The 27,809-nt window shown below is 41.5% G+C and overlaps 2 protein-coding genes across 2 annotated transcripts in view; both read left to right on the top strand.

Moving 5' to 3' along the window:
- The window catches only part of TECTA (tectorin alpha), a 57,648-nt gene extending 46,512 nt beyond the window's left edge, over positions 1–11,136 (top strand). Inside the window, exons 12-23 of the mRNA XM_034430496.3 lie at positions 231–430; positions 4,752–5,135; positions 5,419–5,705; positions 7,240–7,520; positions 7,896–8,006; positions 8,085–8,287; positions 8,805–8,968; positions 9,494–9,742; positions 9,848–10,010; positions 10,447–10,534; positions 10,650–10,766; positions 10,973–11,136. Of these exons, the coding sequence (XP_034286387.3) occupies positions 231–430; positions 4,752–5,135; positions 5,419–5,705; positions 7,240–7,520; positions 7,896–8,006; positions 8,085–8,287; positions 8,805–8,968; positions 9,494–9,742; positions 9,848–10,010; positions 10,447–10,534; positions 10,650–10,766; positions 10,973–11,073 (2,348 nt within the window). The 3' untranslated portion in view covers positions 11,074–11,136. The remainder of the gene's footprint in view (positions 1–230; positions 431–4,751; positions 5,136–5,418; positions 5,706–7,239; positions 7,521–7,895; positions 8,007–8,084; positions 8,288–8,804; positions 8,969–9,493; positions 9,743–9,847; positions 10,011–10,446; positions 10,535–10,649; positions 10,767–10,972) is intronic.
- A 1,501-nt stretch (positions 11,137–12,637) lies between these two features.
- On the top strand, positions 12,638–25,167 carry SC5D (sterol-C5-desaturase). The gene is made up of 6 exons (XM_034430498.3): positions 12,638–12,886; positions 16,350–16,467; positions 16,594–16,811; positions 18,041–18,173; positions 19,951–20,051; positions 21,367–25,167. The coding sequence occupies exons 3-6, from the start codon at positions 16,602–16,604 to the stop codon at positions 21,793–21,795; spliced, it is 873 nt and encodes a 290-aa protein (XP_034286389.1). The 5' UTR covers positions 12,638–12,886; positions 16,350–16,467; positions 16,594–16,601; the 3' UTR covers positions 21,796–25,167.
- The last annotated feature ends 2,642 nt before the right edge of the window (positions 25,168–27,809 follow it).

Below are 27,809 nucleotides of genomic sequence, written 5' to 3'. Positions count from 1 at the left end.
CCAGAGGAATCTTTGCCCATCAGTTGTAAGTGCCAGTAAGTATGCTTTTCCTAATTTAGCTTGGATAGATGGCTGTTAAGACTCTCAATTGCCCTAACCAAGATGTTCCTCTGGATTTAATAGACTTAGGTCTATTATGTCCTAGAGAGGTATATAGCTTCACCATGTTAATAGATGACTTGCAGACTGAGATGCACCCATGTTAAGAAGCTTGGTCCCTTACATTCCAGCGGTCAGCTGCCCTCCCAACAGCCACTACGAAAGCTGCGTGAGCGTCTGCCAGCCTCGTTGTGCCGCCATCCGGCTGAAAAGTGACTGCAACCATTATTGCGTGGAAGGGTGTCAGTGCGATCCAGGCTACGTCCTCAATGGCAAAAGCTGCATTCTTCCTCACAACTGCGGCTGTTACTCAGATGGCAAATATTATGAGGTAAGCCCAGGATGTCAAAATGGGGTCTTGGGCTGTGAGGATTTTCTGAGTCAGCCACTGGAGGCCTGGGAGATAGTGTTGCCAAAGCAGAGAAGAGGTGGGACGAGGGTGTCCGATAAGGGACAACAGCTTCGCACAAATGCCATGGTTCAGTATTAAGCATTTCATCAGTCACTGAGATGCAAATATGCAATGGTGGTGAATCTGTAGCAATGCTATGACGAGTGTCTATGTGTTATCATTCTGGCATCATTGTGGTTTGTTCCAGACTCCTGGAGTAGGATGTTTTCTGGATCAGGCACGGCTGGAATTCAATAGTAACATTGATTTGGTCCAGTGTGACTTTCAAACTTGGTCTCATTTCTTTTAGTCTAAAAGACAATATTGTCAGTGAGGTGCTGGAAGAACGTCAGCCAAATAAACCTTTAAATAGAATCAGTCTCAGAATAAGGATTTCATGTCCTGAATACATTGAGAGAGAGAACAATTTTTCGGTCGCCTGTCCCGAGTAGCATCCATTACGAGTTTTAAAAGAGTATGGGTGTACAATCTACACAAATTCTTCCTATTATTGCAATAGATATGGTCCATAAAGATTGCAACAAGAATATACAAAAGAGCTATTTTTGTTTGAGTTAAAAAAGGAACTCACTATGTGAAATTCTCCTCTAAGCTTTCTTTGCTTGGTAACGATGCATTTCTAAACAGGCAGCTGTAAATCTGTGTAGCTTAGTGGCTGCTCTTTTCTGGTGCTCTGGTTTTTTTTTCCCCCAGGAGAAATAAGAATAAGTTTGCTTTTACACCATCATCTCTTGTTTCTTGTGACCTTTAGCATCCAAATCAGGAAGCTCGCTCCGTCGTATGGAAGGAGCCGTCCTCATCTATATTCATCCAAACAACAATAACCACAATGAGCGAAAAAAGAGAAGAGAAGAAGCCTTGTAGAATTTGTGCAAATTATAGTGTTTTTCTGGTTTAAACTGCCTGTGGGATTGCATAGCAAATAGGTTCTATATAGGAAGAAAGCAGAGAAGAGAGATATGGAATGTTGTTGGCCTATGATTTCAACAAGAATGCTCCATAATAGGTTGACTTTGGGGGAAAGTAAACACAGTTCTTTGGGGAATTGGTTCATGGGGCTGTTTTCTGCAGATAATCTTCAAAGACTGTGATCCCCCCCCTTCCTCTACATTGCCAGTCAATATTGCTGCCAGGTTCAGCCTCCCTTGAGCGATCTCAAAAAAAGGACAATTGTGGAATATTACACTGGATGTTCCTTTTAGCGATGTACTTCTATGAAGGACACAGTATCAGTTTAGCATCAGTTTCATCCTCACAATGCAGTGACATCAACTCTCAACAATGGGGTGATACTTTCAGCCTTTTTTTTTCCCCAAGGGAGAGGGGGAAATATGAGAAGGTAGTAGCTTTGTCATGTTCTCAGCATCCCTTGCTGGACCCCAGAGGAGATCCTTCCCTGTCATTTACTGATTTCTGATTCCTCAGAATTTACTCTCGCAGATTAGAGAAGGAGAAGCCATAAATTCATAGAAAAGACATTTCATTTGCAGAGGGAAACTAATAAATGAGAGACAAAGAAGATTAATCAAGGTGAAAAATGGTTGTGAGTAGGTTTTATTTTGACATGGGGGATATTAAATGTTATTTTTGAGTTAGTCATCAATCTAGTGATTATTTTTCAATGGGACAAGTTGATATTTCTTGATTCTTCTCCCAGTAAATTATTTACCTTGTCTTATATCTACTAGGGAATCAATCAATAATCCTTGTCAGTTTTCCACAGTTTCATTCATAAGGCTTTTCCTCCACTACCCTGTCTTCTCCTCCTCTTCATCTTTTGCTTCGGCTTATTTATGTGTATAGTTTTGCCCAATATGCACATTTTTCTATCCTAAAATATTTATTTGTATACCTATTCTAACCAAAACTCTGCATTTTTTATGTTTTCCAGTATAGCATTGATGCAGTGGTGAAATCCAAATTTTTTTACTACCGGTTCTGTGAGCATGGCTTGGTGGGTGTGGCATGGAAAGGATATTGCAAAATCCTCATTCCCACTCCACTCTAGGGCCAGCCAGAGGTGGTGTTTGCCGGTTCTCCAAACTATTCAAAATGTCCACTACCGGCTCTCCAGAACCTGTTAGAACCTGCTGGATTTCATCCCTGCATTGATGCATTTATTGCATCGTATCAAGGACGCTGCTAATCCAAGCAAGGCAACAATGAGCCAGTAACACAAGTATAGCAATCTGACCAAATAAAGTAGTTATTTGGCATATCCCTTTATTTGTGAAATGCTAAATGATACAAGACAGCTTAGAAACATTGCCAAGGAATAAGTAGGTTTCTTAGAAGCAGCCTTTAGTTTCCTGCCTCTTCGAAATAACAAAGTTTAAGAAAAAACATTGGCTGTTGCCATCCAACAGTTGGATAAAGTCACTGTGAGGAATCATTAAAGTAGATAGAATCTTTCTACTTTCCTCTACTTGGCTTTTTACTTCCCAAGTAAAAGGAAAAATAGTAGCTGGATTTATGTGATGAGTCCGAGTCTTTGCTCTCCATTATGCTATAAATCTGATAATGAAAGAATGGAATGCAACTTGTCCTGCTCTGCAAAGCTACACTTCAGCAGTCAAAAGGCTATTGGTATCACTGCCCTTTGGAGGAGTGGGCAGAGATGTTGCTATGGAAACTCTACCTTTGAATTTCCTCCCTTTTACAGGTCATGAGCATAACAGGCCAGGGAGAACAGTCAGGAACTTTTCACAAGTCTTTTGGTCTGCCAGAATTAATTAGGCCTCTAAGCAGGGGTGAATTTTAGGAAATGTTGCTTTTAGTAGGTTGATCTCAAACATTACTTTAAACTGTGATTTATGGTTGCATTAAAGCACGGGTTGTCTTAGGATTTCAAACTTTTTTTAATCTTACCTCTCAAGGCCACATAGTGGGTTACAACAACTATAGCACGTTAAAAATTCAGAAATAGGTTTTCGTGTTGCAGCAGCCAAAATGTGGATGAAGAAAAGAATAAATGTGTAAAATTAAGGCTCTAAGCTTTTCTCTCACGTCTTTCCAAATCACTCTCTGGTGATGCAGCTGAACACACAACTGCATATCAGAAACGAGATGATATGCTGAACATGTCTCATCTGACCCATTTCTAGATCGGTTTGCTGCTTCTCACCAAATGAAAAACAGAATGTTTGAATGTATCTGAATAGGGAATTGAAATGGGTTATTATCTTGAAAATCCAGTATTATTATACATCTGTTGCCCTATAGAAAAAAGACATTTTAGGATTTTGTTTGAATTATATTGACCTAAACCCCACAGATTTTCATTCGCCAAGTGCCTAGAGCTTCTGACAAGAGAGCATGTTAGGCTGTCCACTAAGAAATGCTCTACACAGCCTCCCTCTCCTGGTGAAAAATAAAATTTTCGAGGAGACAGCTGGTTCCTGCATGGCCCCACTGTACAGCTAGCTTGATGAATTGGTAGTTAAACTACTGTCTGGTTCTTAAAAGGATAAAAAACAACTCTATTTAGCTCACTGTGGTTGGCGATTGTTCCTTGTGTATATGAATTGCATATATCGTATTATATTATCTAACTAAAAAAGCTTTAAGTGGGGTCAGGAAGAACTGTATATTGAAACACCAGCACAATGGAATGAACATTTATTTCATATCAGTCCTGTAAATCAGCAGCAGAGACTTGGCAGCGGAGTTAAAATATAATGTTCTCTGCACAGAAAGTATATGCGTGTAGGTTTGCATGCATGAATGCTGCTTTCTCTTCAAATTAAAAAAAAAAAAACCAAGAAATCACAATCATAAAATAAACCAGACTATCCAGCTATAAGCAAATATGTTATTGTTGGACAAGGCAAAAAATTGGAATAAGTGCTCCATTAGAGCAAGAAGCAAAATAAAATAAATGAAACTGCAGCAAAACAAACACAGAATGCCGTGGACAGGTAAAGTCACTGTAGGTCAACCCCAGCAAGGAAGCACAGAAATGGCATCTAGTCAGACGTTAAACCTTTCCAGAGGTGCTGAGCCACAAGGACAACTTGGGAAGTACATTCCTTAGGTCTGCTGACATGGCCCTCAAGACCACCTCTTGGTAGATGTATGACATATTTGTCAGCAGAAGAACAGGGCAGGAGCCACAGAGATGGGCTTTGGATCCTTGTTCCATTCTCCAGGGTGTTTGGTGGGGCTATAGAGGTGTTGCTTTCAACTCTTGGAAGAGCTGTTTGCATCCTGTCTCTGCCTTTTCCTCCCCCCTTTTGTGCAGCCCAAGCAGCTTTTCTGGAACAGCGACTGCACCCGGCGTTGCCGTTGCTTTCGACGAAACCTGATCCAGTGCGACCCTCGGCAGTGTAAATCCGATGAGGAGTGCGCCCTCCAGAATGGAGTCCGGGGTTGCTTCAGCATGAAGAGCTCCTACTGCATTGCTGCAGGAGGAGGGGTCTTCCGCACATTTGATGGCGCCTTCCTCCGCTTCCCTGCCAACTGCGCCTTCGTCCTCTCCACTATCTGCCAAAAGCTCCCTGACATCTCCTTCCAGCTCATCATCAATTTTGATAAGTGGACTTATCCCAATTTGACTGTAATTTCACCAGTTTACTTTTATATTAATGAGGAGCAGATTCTTATCAGCGATCGAAACACAATTAAGGTACAGTGTTGAGTCATTAAGAAACTTTGGGACTGGGGTGCAGCCACCTGTGTGGGGTGGGTGGACTGGTCAGTAGCCTCCCAATTTTGCCAATTACTTTGCCAACGTTTGAGATGCCAGCAAAGAAAGCAAAACAGGCCACTAAAGGAGGATTTTGGTTATGCATGACCCAAAGCCAGACTTCCAAACTTGGCTTTAGAAGGGAATCTACTCTGCTTAAAAAAAAAAGGGGGGGGGAGGATGGGCATCTTACAGACTAAAGTATTTTTACCTCCATAATTAGGTGAATGGGACATCAGTAAGCATTCCTTTTGTGACTGGTTTGTCAACCAAAATCTACAGCCTGGAAGGTTTCCTGGTCATAGACACGAGCCCAGATATCCAGATCCACTACAATGGGTTCAACATCATCAAAATTGCCATTAGTGAACGCTTGCAAAACAAAGTTTGTGGGCTTTGTGGAAATTTTAATGGAGATCACACTGATGATTATGTCACCCTGCGAGGGAAGCCAGTCGTCAGCAGCGTGTTCCTGGCCCAGAGCTGGAAAACCAATGGCATGCAGAAGAGGTAACGGACGGGGCCAAGTGAGTGATATGTCCAGAAGAACTCATTCATTTTGCTAGTTGCATCAGCCACGTACTGTCCCATCTGTGGGCTGCCAGGACCGCATTTAAAAGTAGTTTACGATGTGCTTTTAACTAATCACTGCACAGAGAATGAAGGCATGGGCCCATTTGGGTAGTTGGGTGGAGACATCAGTGTGAAGAATTGTTGGAATTCCAGCTAATTTTAGCAGCAAACAATTCTGCCAGCTTCTGTTATAGTTTTAGATGGGCACTGAAAGACTCACAGTTGCATTGGTACTCCTATCTCAGTCTGCCAACTCTAGGAGAAAGAAGGAACAGAATCCAGGCCTCTTGCAATAACTAGGAGAATAATGTGGAGAAGCCAATCACTAGTTCCTTTTCCATAAATTGTTTAGGTTTTATTTACGCTTTCAAAGGCTAGGAAGGATTTGTCAAATAGTTATGATGTTCAGTGACCTGAAAAGGCACTTCTGTGTCTGAAGAACTGACCTTTGGACAGCTGTTAATTGAAAGACAGGAACTATTAAAATATTAATCTTAATGTGAACGTGGGTAAATATTTACAGGAGTATTGCATGACAATTGAGAATTTTTTTTTCTAGTCAAGCTTTTCTTTCTTTTGATGAGTTAGCTTAATGGAAGTTCGTACTTTCTCCAGGCGAAAATTGATACTTTAAAACTCTATATGTATTATATTACTCTCTGCAATTCTATCCATATTATTATATTTTTTTCTGTATTTTTAAATAATTTTCAATAAAAAATTTAAAAAAAAAAGACAGGAACTGAAAACCCATACATTTAGGAAAGGTTAGAGTTTAAGCAGCTGACCCACATCAGAGTAACTCAAAGCTGGCCATGTGTCATCTTCAATCAAAACCTCTGTTGTCCTTTCTGTTGAGAGGCCAATAGGAATGGATGAAAACATACTGGTACTGGAAATAATTGCTTACCAGAGGGATGGTCCAAGGTAGAGTTTAACCAGGGTGTGTCACCATTTATGGTAAGAACATATAAAATCATGACACTGTGATTACGCTGATGTTGTGGGAAGCCATACTTTGTTTAACAATAGTTTAGTGAATAAACCAAAGATAACTGTAATGGTATTTGGAATGAGCTTGGGAGATGGGGAAGAACAGCCAGGGCAACCAACAGATAAGAGGCAGCTTAGCCCTCAGCAGGAAAGAGAAGAAACAGTCCCCAATTTCTTGGCTGTAAACACATCAGGGGAGAAATGTGGTTTCAGACTTGTAAGATTGATGTCAGCCTCGTGAGGTAGTCCAGACAGGGTTCCTTCTGAGAAATCTGCTACATCCACATTCCAATTGAGGGCTAAACTGCCTCTTACTCAGTCATAGCCCTGGCTATATGGTTCTTCTCTATCTCTTAAAATTATTCCCACATACTATTTCATTGGCAGAGTATAAACCACATGCTAAGTTAAAAATAGTGGTTTTACAAACCATTATTATTTCCTTCTGGTTCTGTAATTTTTGTGTTTATGATTCCAGCTGCAATGAGCTCCAGTATTCACAATATGCTGCTGCTTGTGACAACGTTCAAATCCAAATCCTGCAGAGTGACAGCTACTGCCTCAGGCTCACTGATATGAAAGGTTTCTTCCAGCCTTGTTATGGACTGCTGGACCCATTGCCTTTTTATGAATCATGTTTTCTTGATGGCTGCTACAATCAGAAGAAGTATCAGCTCTGTGGCTCCTTAGCAGCATATGGGGAGGCCTGTCGCTCCTTTGGGATCCTCAGTACAGAGTGGATTGAGAAGGAAAATTGCTGTAAGCAAGCTTGTCTTAGTATAGTTTAGTCCTTCTTTTAGACAATTTCTTCATTGCATTCCCCTCAACAGAGAATAAAAGATGGGCATATTTGGTGTGGGATAGTCTTCTCCTTGCCATGATTTTCACCATGAATGTGTCCTTGATTGCTAGCATAATAAAGGTTTCCCCCACTGGAGAGACACAGAAGATGTTTTTTTCAGGGGAAGAAGCCTTTGAAGACATGGTAGGGAATATTTCAGTACAGGATGATTATTTTTTCTGCTTCGACTTTGCATTCTATCTTTCATGGAAATCTCCTCCGAAAAAAAGGAACATAAAATAAATCAGTTACCCTTGTCTGTTTCCCACCCCCACCTTTTTAACTTTTTTTAGCAGGAGTGGTTGAAGATCCCTGCATGGGAGCAGATTGTCCCAACAGAACTTGTGATGTGGACAATGATGGGGAACTGTGCGGCTGCATTGAACCTCCTGCCTATGGAAACAGTGAGTGCCCTACAAGCAGATCCCGATGAGAAATGTCCTATGAGGTTTCTGTGGTAACCCTCTTCCTTCTTCTCACAGACACACATGATATTCTAGATGCTGAGGTGACCTGCAAAGCTGCCCTAATGGAGGTGTCCATCTCAAAGTGCAAGCTGTTTCAACTGGGCTTTGAAAGGGAAGGTGTCCGCATCAATGACCGCCGTTGTCCTGGCATTGAAGGCGAAGATTTCATCTCCTTCCAGATCAACAACACTAAGGGCAATTGTGGAAACATTGTGCAGGTCAGAATGATTGAGGATCTATGGGTTTATTTCTCCCGTGTGGCACTTGGATTTTTATCGAAGCTTCTGATTAGTTTCATTTGCATCTTATGATGGAAGTGGTTTTCATCACTGCTGTCAGAACATCATCATAAACGTTTACTTTTTTGCAATGTTTCCTCTATGATGAAGTGAGCAATATGAATAGAAACTTATAATGCCAAAACACCATCATTGGCAAATTTGGGAATTTGCCATTAGCCCTTTATTTCTTGGGAATGGATGTCTACATGTCTGATTCCCCTTTCTTCTTAGTTCATAGAAGACATGAAATAATTGGCCGTTACATAGTTCCCTCTGGATTAGAGATTTTTTCTTAGCTGGTCATCTCAATTCCATTTGATTAGATTAAAAAACGAAGTTTGCAGCATAAATTTGAGACTTTAAGCAAGGACAATCCAGGATCTAAGGAAATAACTATATTGTTAGGCAGGTTGTTTTCCTAAGCATGTGCATTTTTTCTCTCCTCATACTGTAGTCTAACAGCACCCATATTATGTATAAAAACACAGTCTGGATTGAAAGTGCAAACAACACTGGAAATATTATTACTCGAGACAGGACCATCAATGTTGAATTTTCCTGTGCATATGAGCTTGACATTAAAATTTCTTTGGATTCCGTCGTGAGACCAATGCTCAGGTAAGAAAAACAGTGTTGACTCTTTGGGCATTCTGAAGAAATAAAGAATTGGATGAAGGGATTCCATTATCTCATGGATTTTATTTGGAGATGTGCAGCTGGCTGAGATTCTGGGAGCTGAAGTCCACAGTTCTGATGAAAGTAAACATCAGGGATTTTTTTAAAAAAATTCCCTCACTCTCAATCATAGCAATAACATCTGGTTTTGTCTGTTTTCCTCTTTAACAAAATGGTGAGATCCAAAATAAATTATTTCCAAGTATTAGCTTTGTAGTTTTTGGAAATGATTTAATTGGATGCCAATTATATAGTTAATATTTTATTAAGTGTGGTAATGTTTAACTCTGGTAATAGGGTGTAAATGAAGTAAAAAGATGGAAATAAATTAAATGAATCAATAAATAACAACCATAACAATCCAGTTATTAGTTTTAAATTCTCCAACAGCAGATTTGTCCCAATGTCATTGGGTTTTTTTGTTTGATGTAACAGTTATTTTCTCTCCATCTTGTTCTCTCTTTGTAGTGTCATAAATCTAACTGTACCTACAAAGGAAGGCAGTTTCACTACCAAAATGGCCCTATATAAAAATTCATCCTATAAGCATCCCTACAGGCAAGGAGAAGTTGTGCTAACTACCCGTGATGTATTGTATGTTGGTGTTTTTGTGCTGGGGGCAGATTCCACTCACCTCATCCTCACCCTGAACAAATGTTATGCAACACCGTCACGAGACAGCAATGACAAGCTCAGATATTTCATCATCGAAGAAGGGTAAGCTATGCTTTTTCAGTGCCCAGTGTTCAAAATTCCAGAAGAAAAGCTAGTCAGTTCTTGGGTGTTCTGCTGGCAGTAATCAGTCATTCCTCTTTCTTGCAGTTGTCAGAATATCAAGGATAATACTATTGGAATTGAGGAGAATGGGGTCTCCCTCACCTGCCGTTTTCATGTTACTGTTTTCAAATTCATTGGAGATTATGATGAGGTTCATTTGCACTGTGCAGTCTCACTTTGTGATTCGGAAAGATACTCATGTAAAATAGTAAGTGGGGCAAATCTCAGGTGCAGTTCACATCAATATGCTATTTAAGGCAGTCCTCAAAAAAAAAAAAAAAGGGAAATCTGTCTCAGAGTTAATCAAAAAGTTGATTTTTGAAGGACAGTATAATCTAAAATGCATGTACTTCAGCTACAACTTTAATGATAGGGACCGGCAACTTCTGCTTTGTAGCTCAGGTTCGGTTAAATGTTTGCACTCTGGTGCATTTTAAGATGGGGGGAAAATGGATACTTTAACCTTGCTTATGATTAAGGTAACTATTTTATCCCTTATACCTTTGGCTCTACGGTCCCTGGTTCTGCCTATTCTTAAAAATTGCTATTGACAGATCATGCAAAGTACAATATATGCATTCAAGCCAACAGAAGTAAGTTGTGCACCAAAGAAGCATTTCTTTCTTTCTTTTTGGCTTGATCAGAATTGTCCACAGAATACCCGGAGGGCCAATGATTATTCCAAAGATCTCAATGAGCAAATAATTTCTGTGGGACCAATCAGAAGAAAACGTAAGTGTGATGTTTTGGCAAGTTTTCATTCAGAAATCTGGATCCATTTTACCGTATGGATGCATGATTAAACAGGTTTCTTTATTTTTTTTTACTTTTGACTTGTGCCTTTTAGACCTAGACTGGTGTGAAGACAATGGAGGCTGCGAACAGATATGCACAAGCCAGGTGGATGGGCCACTCTGCAGCTGTGTAACTGGAACCTTGCAAAAAGATGGCAAGAGCTGTCGAGGTGAATGAACCCTAGGTCAATGTTTTCCTAGATATTTGTTATTTGCCAGGCTAAAATCTCTGTCAACATCTATTTCAAGGACTAATAGAAATTTCCTTAGGTGTTTATATATAGACGACAGAAATAGCATATTTCTGACTGAAGTTTATATTATTTTTAAAACATGCAGCTTGAATATTCATTGTCTCTTCTACTTTTCTTTGCAGCAACCAGCTCTTCAACTGAGGCTCAAGCCAGGCTGTTTCTGCTCCTTGTCAGCCAGTTGTTCTTATGGTGTAATCTTTCTCAGTCCAGCCCAGCCACATAGTTTATCAAAGTACTGGAATTTGCTATAACCTCCTAGGTCCCTATAAACACATACAACTCTGAACCTGCAATCCATGTGACTGTCCAACACCATTTGAAATGACAGATTTTTGTCTGTTACAGCACTGACATCATTGGCCTCTTTAAATGGTATTAACAAAGTTGTAAAAATGTTAACAGGGCGTCACATTCTTCTAAACTATCAGGAGATCTGAAAGTTGAATATCCAATAGTTGATTGTATGTCTTCCTCTTCTGAGACTTTTGTCTTCATATTTACAGAAATCTCTGTATAATCTGAATTATTAAATTTTGCAGGAAATATTTGGGCAGCTTGGCTACTTTCTGAGCTTAGGATGGGGAGCGAAAGTAAGAGAGCTCTTGGGTGTCCTGGATTTGACATCCTGTTTGCTTCTTAAGCCATTCATTGCTGAGTTTAAATCGCTCTAGAGCTGTTTCTTTTATTCAGATTTTAATTAATTCTGCCCATCCAACAGTTGATAACCAGCATTCCCTTCAGAAGATTAAAAAAAATCAACAGATGGAGAAAAACTTCGATGTGCCCTGAAATGTTACATCATAGCCATTCTTGTGTTGTTGTTGTTTTTTTTTTGTATGAACAAATATTTACTCTTTGAATTTAGCTTCTTTCATCTAGATGTTTGCTGGAGTAATTTTAAAATAATTAAACATGGGGAACAAGATCGTTTCTTGGCAGTCTTGTTTCATGAAGTTTCCTTATACTTGGGACTTGGGGGAAATGCCTGTAGTATAGCTTGGCATGTTTTTCCTTGACATGCCGGTCAATTTTTTAAAAAAAATATTCTCTGCTGTAAAGTTTTGGAAAGCTTGTTGATTGGGGTTTAATAAGCAAAGGATGCTTATTAGATGCTTTCCAGAAAAAAAAAAAATTGGGTTGCTTTTTCATGGGTTTCCAAAAGGGATCAACAAACAAAAACTCCACATTGGCGACAGGAAGGGCATCCGGCCATTAAAACACTCTGCTAGCTCCAGTCAGTTGCCCAGACTCCACCCCGCAAGGGATTATGGGGTCGTTAAAAGATGATGATCAGGGAAGATGTCGCCAAGTCCTATCAATACCAAAACGAGTGCCAACCCAATGAAGGTGAAATTTAAGAACTTTGTTATCACCAAAAACGCAAAGATATTGGAGGCGAGGCGCTGGAGGCAACGGAAAGGCCTCCCTTCTTTCTCTTCGTTTTCCTGTCACCTCCAGAAGTCCAAGACGGCTCCACTCTCCTCCCCTTTTGCCTCAGAAAGCATCCCAACCCGACTGAATGGAGGAACCAGTTCACGGGGGGGAGGGGATACTTATCCCAATCCCACCGGGATCAGCCTGGGGACAGGCGGCCTAACCCTCCCGCTGTTTTCTGAGGTAAAGTTCACCAGCTCTTTTCTGAGGTAAATAAATTCACCCCGCCGCCGCTGTGGTAAATTAACAAACCACGACGACGCCCGTCACTCCGTGCCCCCGCCCCTCCCTTCTGAAACCGCCCCCGCATTCCTGATAGGCTCCCTTCACGCCGATGGTCGCGCCGTCCAATCCGCGGCCGGCCCTCCAAGCCGGCCGTCGCGCGACCCTCGACCGGCAGGTGGCGCGTGAGGAGCGGAGCCAATCCCTGCGTCTTCGGCCGCCGAAACTCCGCCTCTCCCGCCCGATGATTGGCGCCAGGGACCTTCCCCGTTTTCACTAGGGGGCAAGGGCCAGAGACCAGTTTTTCAAGGACCGAACACGGAGCGCGGTCGGTATTCCTGGTTACCTGCGGAGGATGGTGGCGGAGCGGCGGGATCCAGGTGGGGAGAAGCGCGGAGGAGCGTCCCGGGTGGTGTGTGTGTGTGTGTGTGTGTGATGATGGGCTGTGGCCGCCCATCTTTCTTACCTTGAGCCCTTCAGGTGCCCGGACTTCATTTCCCAGAATCCCCCAGCCTGGGCGGCGATGGCTGAGGCTGCTGGGAAATGGGGTCTCCCTATAACCTCCAGCACCCCGGCTGAGGGAAAGGTGGTTGAAGGGGAGAAGGTTAGAAAAAGTCGCTTCATTTTGCTTCGTTGCTACGTTTTTCCCAAGCTGGCTTGAAGAACTCGCAGCGACAAACAAGATGATGATGATGATGATGATGATGATGATGATGATGATGATGATAATAATAATTGCAATACCTGGTGATGCACGGATTGAAGATAAGCAGTAAGAAAAAATCACAAAGTACCGGGACTTACAAATTGAAGTTGAGCGACTGTGGGGAAAAAGAAATCGTGTGTTGTCCCGATTGTAATTGTAGCCCTTGGAGCAATACCCAAAGGGCTACCCCGCTATTTAGAAATTCTAAATTTGCTGGACTTGAACATTTTGACTCTACAAAAAACCGCCTTACTCGGAACAGCTTACATCCTCCGACGATACCTTAACAGTTCCTAGGTCCTTGGTTAGGACTCGAGCTGCTGAGCTATTAACCAGCCTCAAAGGCTGTGAATCTCACTAAAGATTAACCAATAATAATAATAATAATAATAATAGTACCTTAACAGTTCCTAGGTCCTTGGTTAGGACTCGAGCTGCTGAACTATTAACCAGCCTCAAAGGCTGTGAATCTCACCAAAGATTAAATAATAATAATAATAATAATAATAATAATAATAATAATAATAATAGTTCATGAACATTGCAATACCTGGTGATGCACGAATTGAAGATAAGCAGCAAGAAAAAATCACAAAGTACCGGGACTTACAAATTGAAGTTGAGCGACTGTGGAAAAAGAAATCGTGTGTTGTCCCGATTGTAATTGGAGCCCTCGGAGCAATACCCAAAGGGCTACCCCGCTATTTAGAAATTCTAAATTTACCGGACTTGAACATTTTGACTCTACAAAAAACCACCTTACTCGGAACAGCTTACATCCTCCGACGATACCTTAACAGTTCCTAGGTCCTTGGTTAGGACTCGAGCTGCTGAGCTATTAACCAGCCTAAAAGACTGTGAATCTCACTAAAGATTAACCAATAATAATAATAATAATAATAATAGTACCTTAACAGTTCCTAGGTCCTTGGTTAGGACTCGAGCTGCTGAACTATTAACCAGCCTCAAAGGCTGTGAATCTCACCAAAGATTAAATAATAATAATAATAATAATAATAATAATAATAGCTCTGTGTTTTTTAAAGCCTTTCTCTCTTTAACGAGGTCCTAAAGGGCCTTTAAGACCCTTCTTGGCGCTGTGTTTTCATACTTCAGCTTCTTGTCTCTTCTTTGAAACCCGAAGCCAGCTTCTGGAACAGAATGACAAGAGGGTGGACAGGACCAGTCTTTTCTGGAAAGTCTCCAGTGATGGAGGAGGGAGGGAGAGGAAAGGAAGGAAGGAAGGAAGGAAGGAAGGAAGAGTTGGGAGGGACCTCAGAGGTCTTATAGTCCAACCCCTTGTTCAGGCAGGAAACCCGATGCCATTTCAGACAAATAGTTGTCCAATCTTTTCTGGAAAGTCTCCAGTGATGGAGGAGGGAGGGAGGGGAGAGGGGGGGGGGAGGGAGGGAGGGGGGGAGGAAGGAAGGAAGGATGGATGGATGGATAACAGAGTTGGGAGGGACCTGCTCAGGCAGGAAATACAATGCCATTTCAGACAAATGGTTGTCCAATCTTTTCTTAAAGACCTCCAATGATGGAGGAGGGAGGGGGGGGGAGGAAGGAAGGATGAATAGAGTATGAGGAAGGAAGGAAGGAAGGAAGGGAGGAAGGATAACAGAGTTGGGAGGGACCACAGAGGTCTTCTAGTCCAACCCCCTCCTCAGACAGGAAACCCTGATGCCATTTCAGACATATGGTTTTCCAGTCTCTTCTTAAAAACCTCCAGTATTGGAGGACCCACAACTTTTGGAGGCTAGTTTTGGAGACCTTTAAAGGTACCCTCCTCTTCCTTCTAAGGATTGATAAATGAACCACAGAAACGTCCTGAAGAGGTTGATGAGATGAAGAGTTGGGGGACCCAGAATCTCACTTTTAAACAAACTTGGTCCATTTAGATCCAGGAAGCCCAATCTTGTACTCAGAGGTTTCATCAATGTCCTGATTAAGAAGGCATGCATGCCATTATGCATATCTTTTCTTTTATGTACACCGAGAGCGTATGCACCAAGACAAATTCCTTGTGTGTTCAATCAGTCCTGCAGTCGTTCTTCATATGTTTTAGTCTCCAGGCCTTTGGTCATCTTGGCTGCCATCATTCTGCTAAACAAATAATTCCCTCAACACTGTCAAACTATTTGCTAAGTCTTGCACAACTATTAATTTTCTCATTGTTCCCACCACCCATCTCCTTCCACTTTTGACTGTAATTTTGTTGCTTGTATCCTTACAATCTATATTGATATTGTTTCCTGATTGCTTATTTGTACCCTATGACTGTCATTAAGTGTTGTACCTTATGATTCTTGATAAATGTATCTTTTTTTATATATACACTGAGAGCATAGGCACCAAGACAAATTCCTTGTGTGTCCAATCACACTTGGTCAATAAAAAAAATTCTATTCTATTCTATTCTATTTTCTTTTCTTTTCTATTCTATTCTTAATCTGCATTTTATTCTATTCTTATTCTACATTCTATTGAATACTATTCTATTCTATTCTATTCTATTCTATTCTACTCTACTCTACTCTACTCTACTCTACTCTACTCTACTCTACTCTACTCTACTCTATTCTATTCTATTCTAAATTAAATTAATTACTGTTTAAGATGTCTCAAAGGTGCTTTTTTTTTCTCCAAGAGGCAACAGGACATTCTGGTTTTTCTTTGACATTTCGCTTCTCATCCAAGAAGTTTCTTCAGCTCTGATTGGATGGTGGAGCTTCTTGGATGAGAATTGAAATGTCTTCAAAGAAAAACCAGAAAGTCCAGTTGCCTCTTGAAAAAAAACAACAACCATGGAACAACCATGACCAGCAAGCAGAAAGAAGTGCTACAGATTTCTTTTCTGCTGTAGGATGATTTTCCATTGATTTGAAAGAGACGGCTATTGGCATGATTAGTGGTGACTTTGTTGTGTTGTTGACAGGAAGGTCTCTTTTCTCTCTTCCATCCTTAAAGCAGGGAGAAACGGGGTAAAGATCTACTAATAGGTGACTCTGTTTCTCTCACACACTTTACACTGCTCAGTTCTTTGCAATAAATCTTTCTTCTCAACTGTACAAATGAGACTGGAAAACTACAGTCAAAACTTGCCATTCCTGGAATTTCCTGATGCACTTTACTTTTAGTGGTTTGGACCATCCCCGAAGTGATTCGGAACTGAGGAGGCTCTGAAAACAAGTGATTGATGTCCCTTTCTGAACGCTGGTAATAAGGAGAAGTGCATTCTTCAGATTATTTATACAGGTAAACTTCTTCATGTGGCCCCTTTGGAAAATTAATTGCCCACTTCTGGGTTAGATTATTGCAAGATAACCTTTTGTATTTCTCTGTGTTTGACATAACACTCTTTCCTTCCTGGCACTCCTGCAGGTGCAGCAATGGATCTTATCTTGGATTATGCAGATAGTTATATTTTGACACCTTATGTTTATCCAGCAACCTGTCCAGAAGACAATGCTTTCCGGCAGATTATCAGTCTCTTTGTTATAACAAACCTGGGGGCAATTGTGATATATTTTCTGTTTGCCACTCTCGGCTACTATCTGCTTTTTGATCACAAGTTAAAGAAGCACCCCCAGTTTTTAGAGGTGAGTGGGGTACAGCAACATGGCAAAGCTGCTGTTTCCTTTAATGTCGTTCAGTTACTCACGAGAGGTCTTATCGAAAGAACCAGAACCCTATCGTGTTGTGAATTGTGCCCTGCTTAGTCCTCTTCTTAAATATGTGCATGAAAATGTTAGTGCCATAAAGCAGAATGAACACCTCATGAAATGGGTGGGGGTGGGGGGGTGGAGTTTTTCTCCTTGCTAGCTCTATATCCGTGATGGCGAACCTATGGCACACGTGCCACAGCTGGCACGCGTAACCATATCAGTGGGCATACAAGCTCAGCTTCCGGTGAGACTGGAAGTTGTCAAATGGGCCATTTTTGCCTCCGAAGGGGTGGGGAAGGCTGTTTTTGCCCTCCCCAGACGCCTAGAGAGGTCCTGGAGCCAGGTGAGAAAGAAAAACGGGCCTACCAGGCCATTGTGTGCCAGGAGTGGGGTGAGCAGGGGGTGGGTGGGTCGCATAGAATTATGGGTATGAGCACGCAAGCGCGCGACCCCCCTGCCCCCCCCCTTCCTGGCACGTGATGGCAAAAAGGTTAGCCATCACTGCTCTATATGGTACTTTGGGTGGCTGGGCACATTTCATCTTTTCTTTCCTGATTTAGTTACCCTCATTTTTATTGAGGAGTTCTTTCAGCTGGAATTTTGACTGCCTTTCTCTCCCCCCCCCCTTCCCCTTATTTTGATGTATTGGAGAGGAGGAGGATTCATACGATGCATAGAATTGTCAGGTAATGTAGCATAGTGAACAATAAAGCAGAACTCTGCTGCGGATTCATCCATTCTCCCTTGCGCTGTTTAGAGAGTCCATTGAGGGGGGATATTCCTCATCTGATTGGCCTCTGACTGAGTAAGAAATTTGACTAAACATATCTCCTCTTCCGGTTTAGCCCAGTTCCTTACTCAGTCCGAGCCTTCGACACTTGTTTTCCTCTGGAGCTCCACTCATTGGACTCTCTAAATTGGATAAGAGTTTTATCCAATTGCTTTAGGGAAGCCCTTTTCTCAGAATTTTGGTGGGGAGTGTGAAGTCTATACCAGGGCTTCCCAACCTTGGCAACTTTCAAGACCTGTGGACTTCAGCTCCCAGTATTCCCCAACCAGACATGCTGACTGGGGTTGACGTCCACAAGTCTTAAAAAGTTGCCAAGGTTAGGACTGAGTGGTTTTAAAAGGCCTTTTGACTCATTGCCTGCTTTTGTGTTCAGAATCAAGTGCAGCGGGAAATAAAGCATGCAGTCTCGTCTGTGCCATTGATGAGCATTCCCACCGTGGTCATCTTCTTTGCTGAGGTCAGAGGCTACAGCAAACTCTACAGTAACATTGGGGATTCTCCCTACGGTAAGCACCCCTGTTGGGCAATCGCTCCAGAACTGACCTCCGTACTGCTTTTCTCTGTCCCTTTTTATCTCCACACTTAAAACTCTACATTCTGCCAGAAACATTGTAATCCCGACATATATCTTGCATAATCCCCATTATGCAAAGTAAAATAGTTTAGGAGTGGACATCTTTGGTGCAATTTAACTGCCACTTTCTGGAGTGCATTGGTTGAGGGAAAGATGTTTTAAATTATGACTGCTACTTTATGGTAACTTTTAGGGTTGGAAATTGAAAGCTTTGGAATGTAAAATACTAAGTAGCATGAAAGAAAAACTATAATTATGATTTAATCACAGTGTTATTAAATTTGTTAGTAGCCTACGTTTACTTATCTGCACTTGTCCATGAATTATCTGTCTAGTCTTTTAAATCAGGTTCATAAGGAAGTGATGGTTGATGCAGACCTGTGAAGTTTGCATCATTAATTAGGGGACTCTGGCAGCAAACCTTTAACTGATCCAGCAATTCAACATCCCATGTATCTGTGCAGATGCCTTTGAATGGAAAAGTGTTACCATTCAAGCTGTTGACTGCTTAGCTGACAGCTGCATGTTCTTTTCAAATGTGTTGTTCAAAATTCTCTTAAGTCTCCTGAGAAACACAGAACGTAGCACAGCTCTGCTCTCTCTTTTCACAGGAGGAAGAGGATGTCTGGCAGCCCACTTTCCAATTAACAGATTAGATTCAAAGGCATCAGCTTTCCTGAGATGCAGCTCAACTTATTGCTTAGCACATTGTAAGCCGCCCTGAGTCTCCGGAGAAGGGCGGCATATAAATCAAATTAAAAACAAAACAAAACAAAACAAAACCTTCCTCAGAGCATGAAAAAGACAACTGACAAAAGCTGGTGCCTTTGAATCAAATAGATTAGACAGAAAATTCCTGATTTTTTTTTTTTTTTTTTTGCCCCTGTAGATCAACGTGGCTCACCACCTACAAGATCTACAATGGTGTTTCTCAAACTGGACAATTTTAAGACATGTGGACTTCAACTCCCAGAAATCTATGCTTTCTGGATAGCATAGGGGATTTCTGGAAGTTGAAATCTACATGTTTTAAAGTTGCCTAGTTTGAGAAACATTGATCTACAAGAGAAGGAAGCAGCCTTAAGGAAACCTTCTCCCCCCACCCCACCCCCCAGTCCCCCACCATTGCCTCTTTACTGCCAAAATCTGTCCCAAAATAGTTCCCAGGACAGCTATGCAAATTCTGTCATTGATCTAGCTTATTTTCCTCCTATTAAAAAGGATCCGGTGGGAAAGGAAGAAGAAATAGGTTCACAAGTTCAGGCCATGTCCACCCACCTGAAAATCTCCCATTCCTCCCAGAGTTGCTCTTTGATTGTCCAGTTCTTGGATTTGGTACATGGCTAACAATTACCGTGTTTCCCCAAAAATAAGACCCTGTCTTATTTTTTTTTTGAACCCCAAAAGAAGCGCTTGGCCTTATTTTCGGGGAGGTCTTAATATTTTGGGGCGCGTGGAGCAAGATGGGGCTCCTCTTGCCGTCTTATCTGATTTCCAACTCTGCGTTTAAATATTTTTTGGGGGGGAGGCTTATTTTAGCGCATGCGCTCAAATGCCCGATTGGGCTTATTATCAGGGGATGTCTTATTTTCGGGGAAACAGGATACTAAAATAGATAACAAATATAAACATTGACAAATGTCTTTGTTCTCATAAGTTGAATCGACTGGAATTCTGCCAGTCCCTAATTTTCTTCCCTCCTTATCTAGGATGGTTTGGCGTGGTGTTCAGCATGTTTTCATTTCTGTTCTTCACCGATATGTGCATTTACTGGATTCATCGGTTTCTCCACCACAAGATCTTATATAAGGTAAGGTCAATAATGTCCCAGCAAGACTGTTTCTGGAAGAAGAGGGCGTCACCTGGAAGGTGCATGATTGAAGCAGTGTGCTGGTCGATACTGGCAAGACCAAGCAGAAGAGGACTCGTGTCTGGATGAATGTTCCTAGGGAACATTCCAGTGGTTTAGTACAACATTTCTCAACCGTAGCAACTTGTCTCAACTTGCCTGCTGAACCCATTGAGAAATGCAGGTTTAGCAGATTGAGACCAGCTTTTCTAGTCTTTGAATGTGGGTTACTTTGTTGCGGAACATTTTGCTTCCCAACATGGTTTCTTCCATGGTACTGAAGTTCGTTCTGTCCTTATACGTGAAGGTGGAATAACATTGGTAAAATTCACGATCTACATCGTGTTGTGGCCTGTTGGCCGCCGGCCCCTCCATCAACCAAGTCAGAAGAGGCATGGGAGTTGCAGCCAGCATCAAGGCAACCTGAGAGCTCTGAGGGGAAAGAGGGAACGAAACTGGCAGAGAGAGAGAGAGAGACAGAGGCGGAGCTTGGGCCATCCATTAGTCCTCGGAGAGTCAACAGCCCTCAGGTCTGGAGATGGCTGATGAGGAAGAAGAGGAACAGATGGGTCCAGTGCCTGACACGTGGATGCACAGAAGGCAGAGAAGAGGAGAGCAGTGGAAATCTATGGGCCGGTCTTTGGGAAGGAAGAGCCACCGCTGCTACCCAGGCCCCAACCAAGCTCTGGGGATAAAAGGCAGGGGGCAGAGATAAATATGTGTGGCAGACAACTATTCATCTTCTGCCCAGATGGACTTGTTAGCCAGCACTGAAAGAGAAACTTTTTGTCGGGGCTGCCGACATTCCTAATAAAGGCATCTTTTGAGTTCACTTCAGAGGGTTTGTCGTGTTTGGGGAGCTGGGTCAGAACACATTGCAAATCGATTGAGGATTGTCCAAAACAGGTAGTCCTCGCCTTACCATTTGCTTAGCGACCATTTGCAGTTACAATGGCACTGAAAAAAGTGACTTGCAACTGGTCCTCATGCTTAGGACAATCCCAGCATTCCCCAAGTGACGTAATCAAAATTCAAGCGCTTGGGAACTGGCCTGTCCTTCTGAGGGTTGCGGTGATTTGCTTAACTATGGCAAAAACTGTAGTAAAATCAGGCACGGCTCCCTTAACAAATACCTTCTTTAGCAGTGGAAATTCTAGTGGTCATAAATTGAGGATCCCCTGTGGGCTATTTTTGTAGCCGGTGGAGACCTCAGCAAAATAAAGTGAAAATGTTATGATCTGTTTGTAACGATCTGATTCTTTTCTCTCTTCCACAGCGTTTCCACAAGCCCCATCACACGTGGAAGGTCACGACTCCGTTTGCCAGCCATGCTTTTCACCCCGTGGACGGTTTCCTTCAGAGCGTCCCTTATCACGTCTACCCGTTCCTTTTTCCTCTTCACAAAGTGACCTATTTGGGCCTCTATGTCTTCGTCAACATCTGGTCAGTCTCCATTCACGACGGAGACTGTCGCATTCCCAATCTGCTGAAACCCATCATCAACGGAGCTGCCCATCACACGGACCATCACTTGTACTTCGATTACAATTACGGCCAATACTTCACCCTCTGGGATAGAATCGGGGGCTCCTACAAAAACCCCTCTTCTTTTGAAGGTCAGGGGCCCCATGCATATTTGAAGAAGCTGGCAAACGGCCACGAGAATAAGAAACTACCAGGAGGCCATGAAACGAAAAATAAATAGCAATCCCTCCCAACTGGAAGGATATGGAACCTCTATGCCTTATGAAGTGTGTAGGATGAAAGTGTCAACCCTTTCTCCATCCATTAGCTTTCAAAATGGAGATATTTGGCACCTAACATTCCAGGATGAGAAGACAGAAAGAAGATGTGGATTCACAGCAGAGCAGTCTCTGGGATGTTGAACAGGAGAAAGCATCCATGAATTTCCCTGTTGCCATTAGAATGAATCAGGAAGCGGTCAGTCCAGCTCTGAAGTCCATCCTCGGCAGATGTTCGAGGGCAACTTTCAGCCACACCTTGTAAGTTGTTGCTGTGCAGTCAGTTACGAATGTCTACTGTTTAACACTAGTATGTTGAATAAGGGTTTGGGTTTGGTGCAGACAAATGGAGTCCTTCATTGTTTCCATTGTGTAATTACACTCCTAAAATACATATTACAATGCACTTTAGTCTTGTCTTAACAGAGTAATAGGCGGGAGGAATTTCTGAAGGACACCTTCACAGCAATTACAAAATGATGTGATGTATGTCAGAACATCAACATCCAAAGGACGCCAAGTTGCATCAGAACACGGAAAGTCCAAGGTTTAGACCAACTTTTCCCAACGTTGCCAAATTTAAGATGTGTGGACTTCAACTCCTAAAATTCCCCAGCCAGCATACTGTTGACAAGATTGAGAAACAGTGGTCTAGAATATCAAGGTTCCGTTGAATGACCTGTGAGATAAGGAGAGCTGTCATGCTAAGCATGATAAATAAAATAAAATATGTTAATCTGAAGCAAGGCAGGAATAAAGCACAGGAACGTAGCTTATTACTCCTTCAAAGCCTCTGTTTTGCAAAGGAATCTGCATTTATGTGTGTTTCTAATTCATTTCGTAACCAGTAAATTTCAAACATCTGTGGGGAGGTTTTTAGCAACAGGAATATGATTATGATTTTAATCATACTATAGATCTGGGTCATCCAACTTGAGTTACCTGCTGCCAAGATTGGATACCTCTGCTGTAGACTTGAGTTACCTTTGTGGAGGTAGATGCCTTTTGGAATCTTCCATTATTGTACTTTTTTTCTTTTTTTTAGAGCTGTACTTTATATGTGCTATTGCTTTGCTCACAAGGTTCCATCTACCAATCTAAATTTATTTCAGTGAGGCTTCTCTTAAAAAACCACATTACTTGGATGCACTAAATCAGGGGTGGGAAAATATGGCCCCTTTATGACCTGTGGACTTCAACTCCCAGAATTCCTGAGCCAGCTTGGCTGTCTCAGGAATTCTGGGAGTTGAAGTCCACAGGTTGTAAAAGGGCCACAGTTGCTCACTCCTGCACTAAATAGCGCTGCTGGCTAGTCATTATGGGAGTTGGAGTCCAACACAGAAACAGATGGAAGAAGGGTATTCTAAATCATGGGTGTTAAACCAGCGGCATCACATTGCCGTCACGTGATGTATCGCGACACTTATGCCCCTTTGTGGAGCTGGGGTAGGCGTGGCTGGCACGTGACGCATCTGATCTGCAAGTTTGACACCCCTGTTAAATCATTGCCTTGACTTTTCTCCTCTTCAACATATATTACTTCAAACACTAAAATCATCCCCTCCGACAAACAAACCTTTATCAGAGTTAAAATGATTTACTCTGATAAAAAATGAAAATAATTCAGGAGATAATGTGAAAAAAAAAAATCCTGATTGGTTTTTTTACTGTATGTAGGATATCGTTTCATACCCCTTCCCCACAAAGAGAATTGTCTTCTCTTTAATAATGTTTTTAAAAGATCAAAGGTTATGAAGTGTAGTTATTAAGTGCCCGAAATCAGTGTTTGCAAATTTTAAAAAGTGAAGATGGTATATCTATTTATATACGTGTATATTGTATAGTAGATTTATTTAGTGTATCGGTTCTGATGTTTTCTGGTGATAAAATAATTAAAACAATTTTTTTTCTGTGGATAGATTTTAATAAAACGGGCAGCTTGATGTAGTGCAGAGGGATCCAACCTTTAAGATCTGTAGACTTCAATTTTGGGAGTTGAAGTCCACAGGTCTTAAAGTTGCTATGGTTGGACACCCCTAGTGTAGGGGTTAAGGCATTCAGCTAGGGACTGGAAGTTCTAGTCCTGCCTTTGGCACAAAGCCACTGGATATCTTGGGCCAGTCAGTTTCTCTTAACCCTAAGAAGGAGGCAATAGCGCAAACCACTTGCCAAGGAAACTTGTGGGACTTGTCCAGGCAGTTTCTAAAGAATCAGACTCGATTGAATGGAATGGGGAAAAAAACATTAATAACCGTAAAACCAGCATCTCAGCTACATCTAACAAGCCTCACCCATCCGAGTTTGTTTGTCCAGTCAAATTCTGCTCTTTGGTGTGATATTGCAGCTGCCTGCGTTCGGGATATTATTTTTCAATTTTTCCACCTAGTCTACGAGGCTAAGATTTCCTTTGGCGTTCCCATTTCAAGTGACGCGCCTGATCCTGCTTAGCTTCCACAGCTACAGCAAATCAACTAAATGGAGTCACCTTCCAGCCAGAATTACTTACAGGGTCTCCAGATTGGTGTTTCTTAGCTTTAAGCCGTGAAGACTTCAGCTCCCAGAATTCCTTGTGCTGACTTGGGAATTCTGGGAGTTGAAGTGTACACATCTTAAAGTTCTTTGAGGTTGAGAGAAACTGATCTAGGAACTTGTACCTCTCATTATCGAGTGTGCATAATGTTCTGTAAGGAATTTTTAGCAAAATGCGGTGCCTTGTCACGCATAGCTGAAGCTTTATGGATTGTAACCGAAATTTGGGAGAGCTTTGGCATAAATTTCTCCTTCCAAACCTCTCACTGTATCATTGCAGAGCCTGCTGGCTATTATATTTACCAATTCATTATATTTCTTAAAATATACACATTTAACCCCCCCCCAAAAAATGAAAAAATTATTGAACTCTATTGGCACAAGTGTAGAAAAATTAAATGGTGAGTGGGTTCCCAATTTGTTTTAAAAGTCGTAACAATTTGATTTTGGGAGTTCGATTTTGGAGTTGTTTTATTAATAAACATCACATGGTTTGTTTCAGGAATTAAAGCCAAATCCATCGTAATTGTTTTTTGTTTTTAGAACCATTGTGTGCAAACTCTTAATTCTGCAGAATTTGCACAGGACTATTTTGAAATAAATCAATGTTTATTTTGGAAGAGTTACTAAGCGTTAATAAGTTAATAAGAGTTACTTATTTTGGTTTTGGGCTGACCTTGGGATGAATCTGTTCACTGGGGCTTAAAAATCCTGATTTTATAGCTTCGTACCTTATATGACTCAAGATGCATTTCTGCAAGTTGTAAGGATTTGATGACAGGCACAAAATAAAAAATAGGATACTTCCTCTGCTTGGATTTATAAGCCATACAGTTGTAGGAGAGAGCTGCCTTCATTTAATAGTTTCTGGACTGTAAAGTAAAAAAAAAAAAAGGACATATAAAACTAACTACTTGTAAAGAAGAAATGGTATATAGTGTGGTAATTAAGATGCTGGTTAAATGCTGGTCTGGCTTCTCCATTCTCAGCCATGGAAAGTTACTGGGTGACTGGATTTTCCTTTTCTTTTTTTTAACCCAACCTACCTCACAGGTTTTTTGCAGGGACAGGAAGCATGGAAGAAGGTGAAGAGTTGAAGGAAAGACAGTAAATAAATCCAATCACTAAATAAATAAATAAAGTAAACCTAAGATCAGAGAAGTGGAAGAGAGAGAAAGAGAGAGAGAGACATTATTATACCACCACTGAAGAGCAGAGGAATTTGCTTGAGATTTAAAACACCCTCTGGGCCTTCAGGGGAGATTACACTTGACAGGAAGAAAATCCTCATTTCTTGTCTCTAAAATAGGAGAGCAACTAGGTTTTGTTTCACTAAAAAAAATGCTTCTTTGCACACGTCCACCACATGTGATAATATGTGCCCGGTGTCTGATTGCATTTCCAACATTTGGCGGACATGTTAATTAGTTTTGACCTTCTTTAAGGGGCCAGTCATGGATTGAAACAACAGTTGAAGAGGCTGAGTACACTTGTTGCTTGTCCTGGTTGTGCACCATGTCATCGAACTTAGATGATCGGCTGATCATCTGATGTCATCAGCTGATCATCTGATGTCATCGGCTTTAGATGACCGATGGCCTAATCCGCGCATTGCTCCCCTTTTAATCTAACCACAGATCACAAGTTTTATCCCCAAGACGTCATGCTTATAACTCTTACGACTTTATTATGTAGGTCATCCTCGATTTACCATAGTTCATTTAGTAAACATTCAAAGTTCCAACTACAGTGGAAAATCCCCAGTTGCATTCCCATATTCCCATGATTAAAATTCAGATGCTTGGCAACAGACTTGTATTTATGACACGAGCGACCCAACCTTCTGATGAGCAAAGTCATTGGGGAAGCCACTTAATAACTGTGTTACTAACTTAACAACTGCAGTGATTCACTGAACAACGATGGCAAGCAAGGCCGTAAAATGAGACAAAAATTCACTTCACAGCTGTCTCATTTACAACAGAAATTTTGGGTTCCATTGTGGTCATAAGTCAAGGACTAGCTATTGAGTAGGAATAAGCTTACAGGCAGATCCTTTTTGGGCCAGTTTTTCAGTCTTATCTCCCACAAAGCAGGGAGAAGATGGGATTCAAGGAACATCTTCTTATGAAGCTGAGCTGAAATTTTAAACATCTGACCACATGGTGGAGCCTTTGCAACAGATCAGAATTTTTTCAGTGGAAAAATCAAAAACGCATTGAGGGGAGGGGACATCTTTTCCCTGGTCCTCCCCCCCAAAAGGAAAAGGAGCGAAGGGCTTCCTATTTTTAATATTTTAAAAACTGCCAATTAAATGCAATTCAGCTGCCTTTTTTTGGTTAAAAAGGGAGAGCTCTAAAGGACTAAAAACTGGACACTATGCAGGAAAGGTTTGTTTTTTTAAAGTTAAAGTTTATTGTACTATAAAACACAAATGAAAATACAAATTGGAGAGGGAAAGATAAAGAAAAGTAAGGTAAAATAATTTTTAAAAACCCAGTGATTTCCATCTTTTTTTTGATACAGTAGTATACAAAAATATACAAAAAAAGTATGCAAAGTAGTATACGAAGTACTCTGTTTCTCCCAAAATAGGACATAGGATAATAAGCCCAATCGGGCTTTTGAGCGCCTGGCAATAAGGCCAAGCACTTATTTCAGGGTTCAAAGAAATATAAGACAGGGTCTTATTTTCGGGGAAACACCGTATACAAAATATAGGAAGGAGAAAAGCAACCTGGAATTAAGGAGAAACTTCCTAACAGAAAAATTAGCCAGTGGAACAACTTGCCTTCAGAGGGTTGGACTAGAAGACCTCCGAAGTCCCTTCCAACTCTGTTCTGATTGAAGTAGAGTCACAGCCTCAACTTTTTGATATACATTTCTGATAGATACAAACCACTTCTACAGGAACAACCTTAGTATAATCCTCAAAATCTAAGATCAAATTTTCATATATATTTTTTCTGTTCCAAGCATGAAGTCCAGAATTGCAGGAGATGGTTTTGAGATTGCTTGCTGCCTTGCTGTTCCTTTCATCTTCCCAGCCTAAGCTTTCCGCCACCGTGATGTTCTCTGGTGGTTTTCAAACCAGGTTACTCAGCAGGACCCATCCTCCCCAACCTCCCCAAATAAAAAAGCTTACCAGGTACTGCCTCTTCTTAGGACTCTCTCAGTAGCTTAGATCGAATTGTTTCCCGTGACTAAGTTTCACCTGGGCAAAGTTAATCCACTCCAACTTTTGTTTCAACTCTAGTTCCTTGTCTGGAAATAGTTCTCCAAATAAAAGCAGGCAGTTCTTGAGTTACGAAACTGAAGAGAGATTTTGAGCCTCTGTGGGTTTTAGGAGAAGGAGAAACATCTGGTCATGGTTTCAAATGACATTTTGGAACTTGTAAAATTCACTCTGTTGCATTGGTCAAAAACAGCTTTTGTCGGAAACAGCTTT

Source organism: Pantherophis guttatus, chromosome 9 (assembly GCF_059756535.1).
Source record: "Pantherophis guttatus breed Tessera chromosome 9, ASM5975653v1, whole genome shotgun sequence".
Classification (NCBI taxonomy): domain Eukaryota; kingdom Metazoa; phylum Chordata; class Lepidosauria; order Squamata; family Colubridae; genus Pantherophis; species Pantherophis guttatus.
The sequence above is the reverse complement of the archived record's forward strand: the minus strand, read 5'-3'. Positions and strand labels throughout refer to the sequence as shown.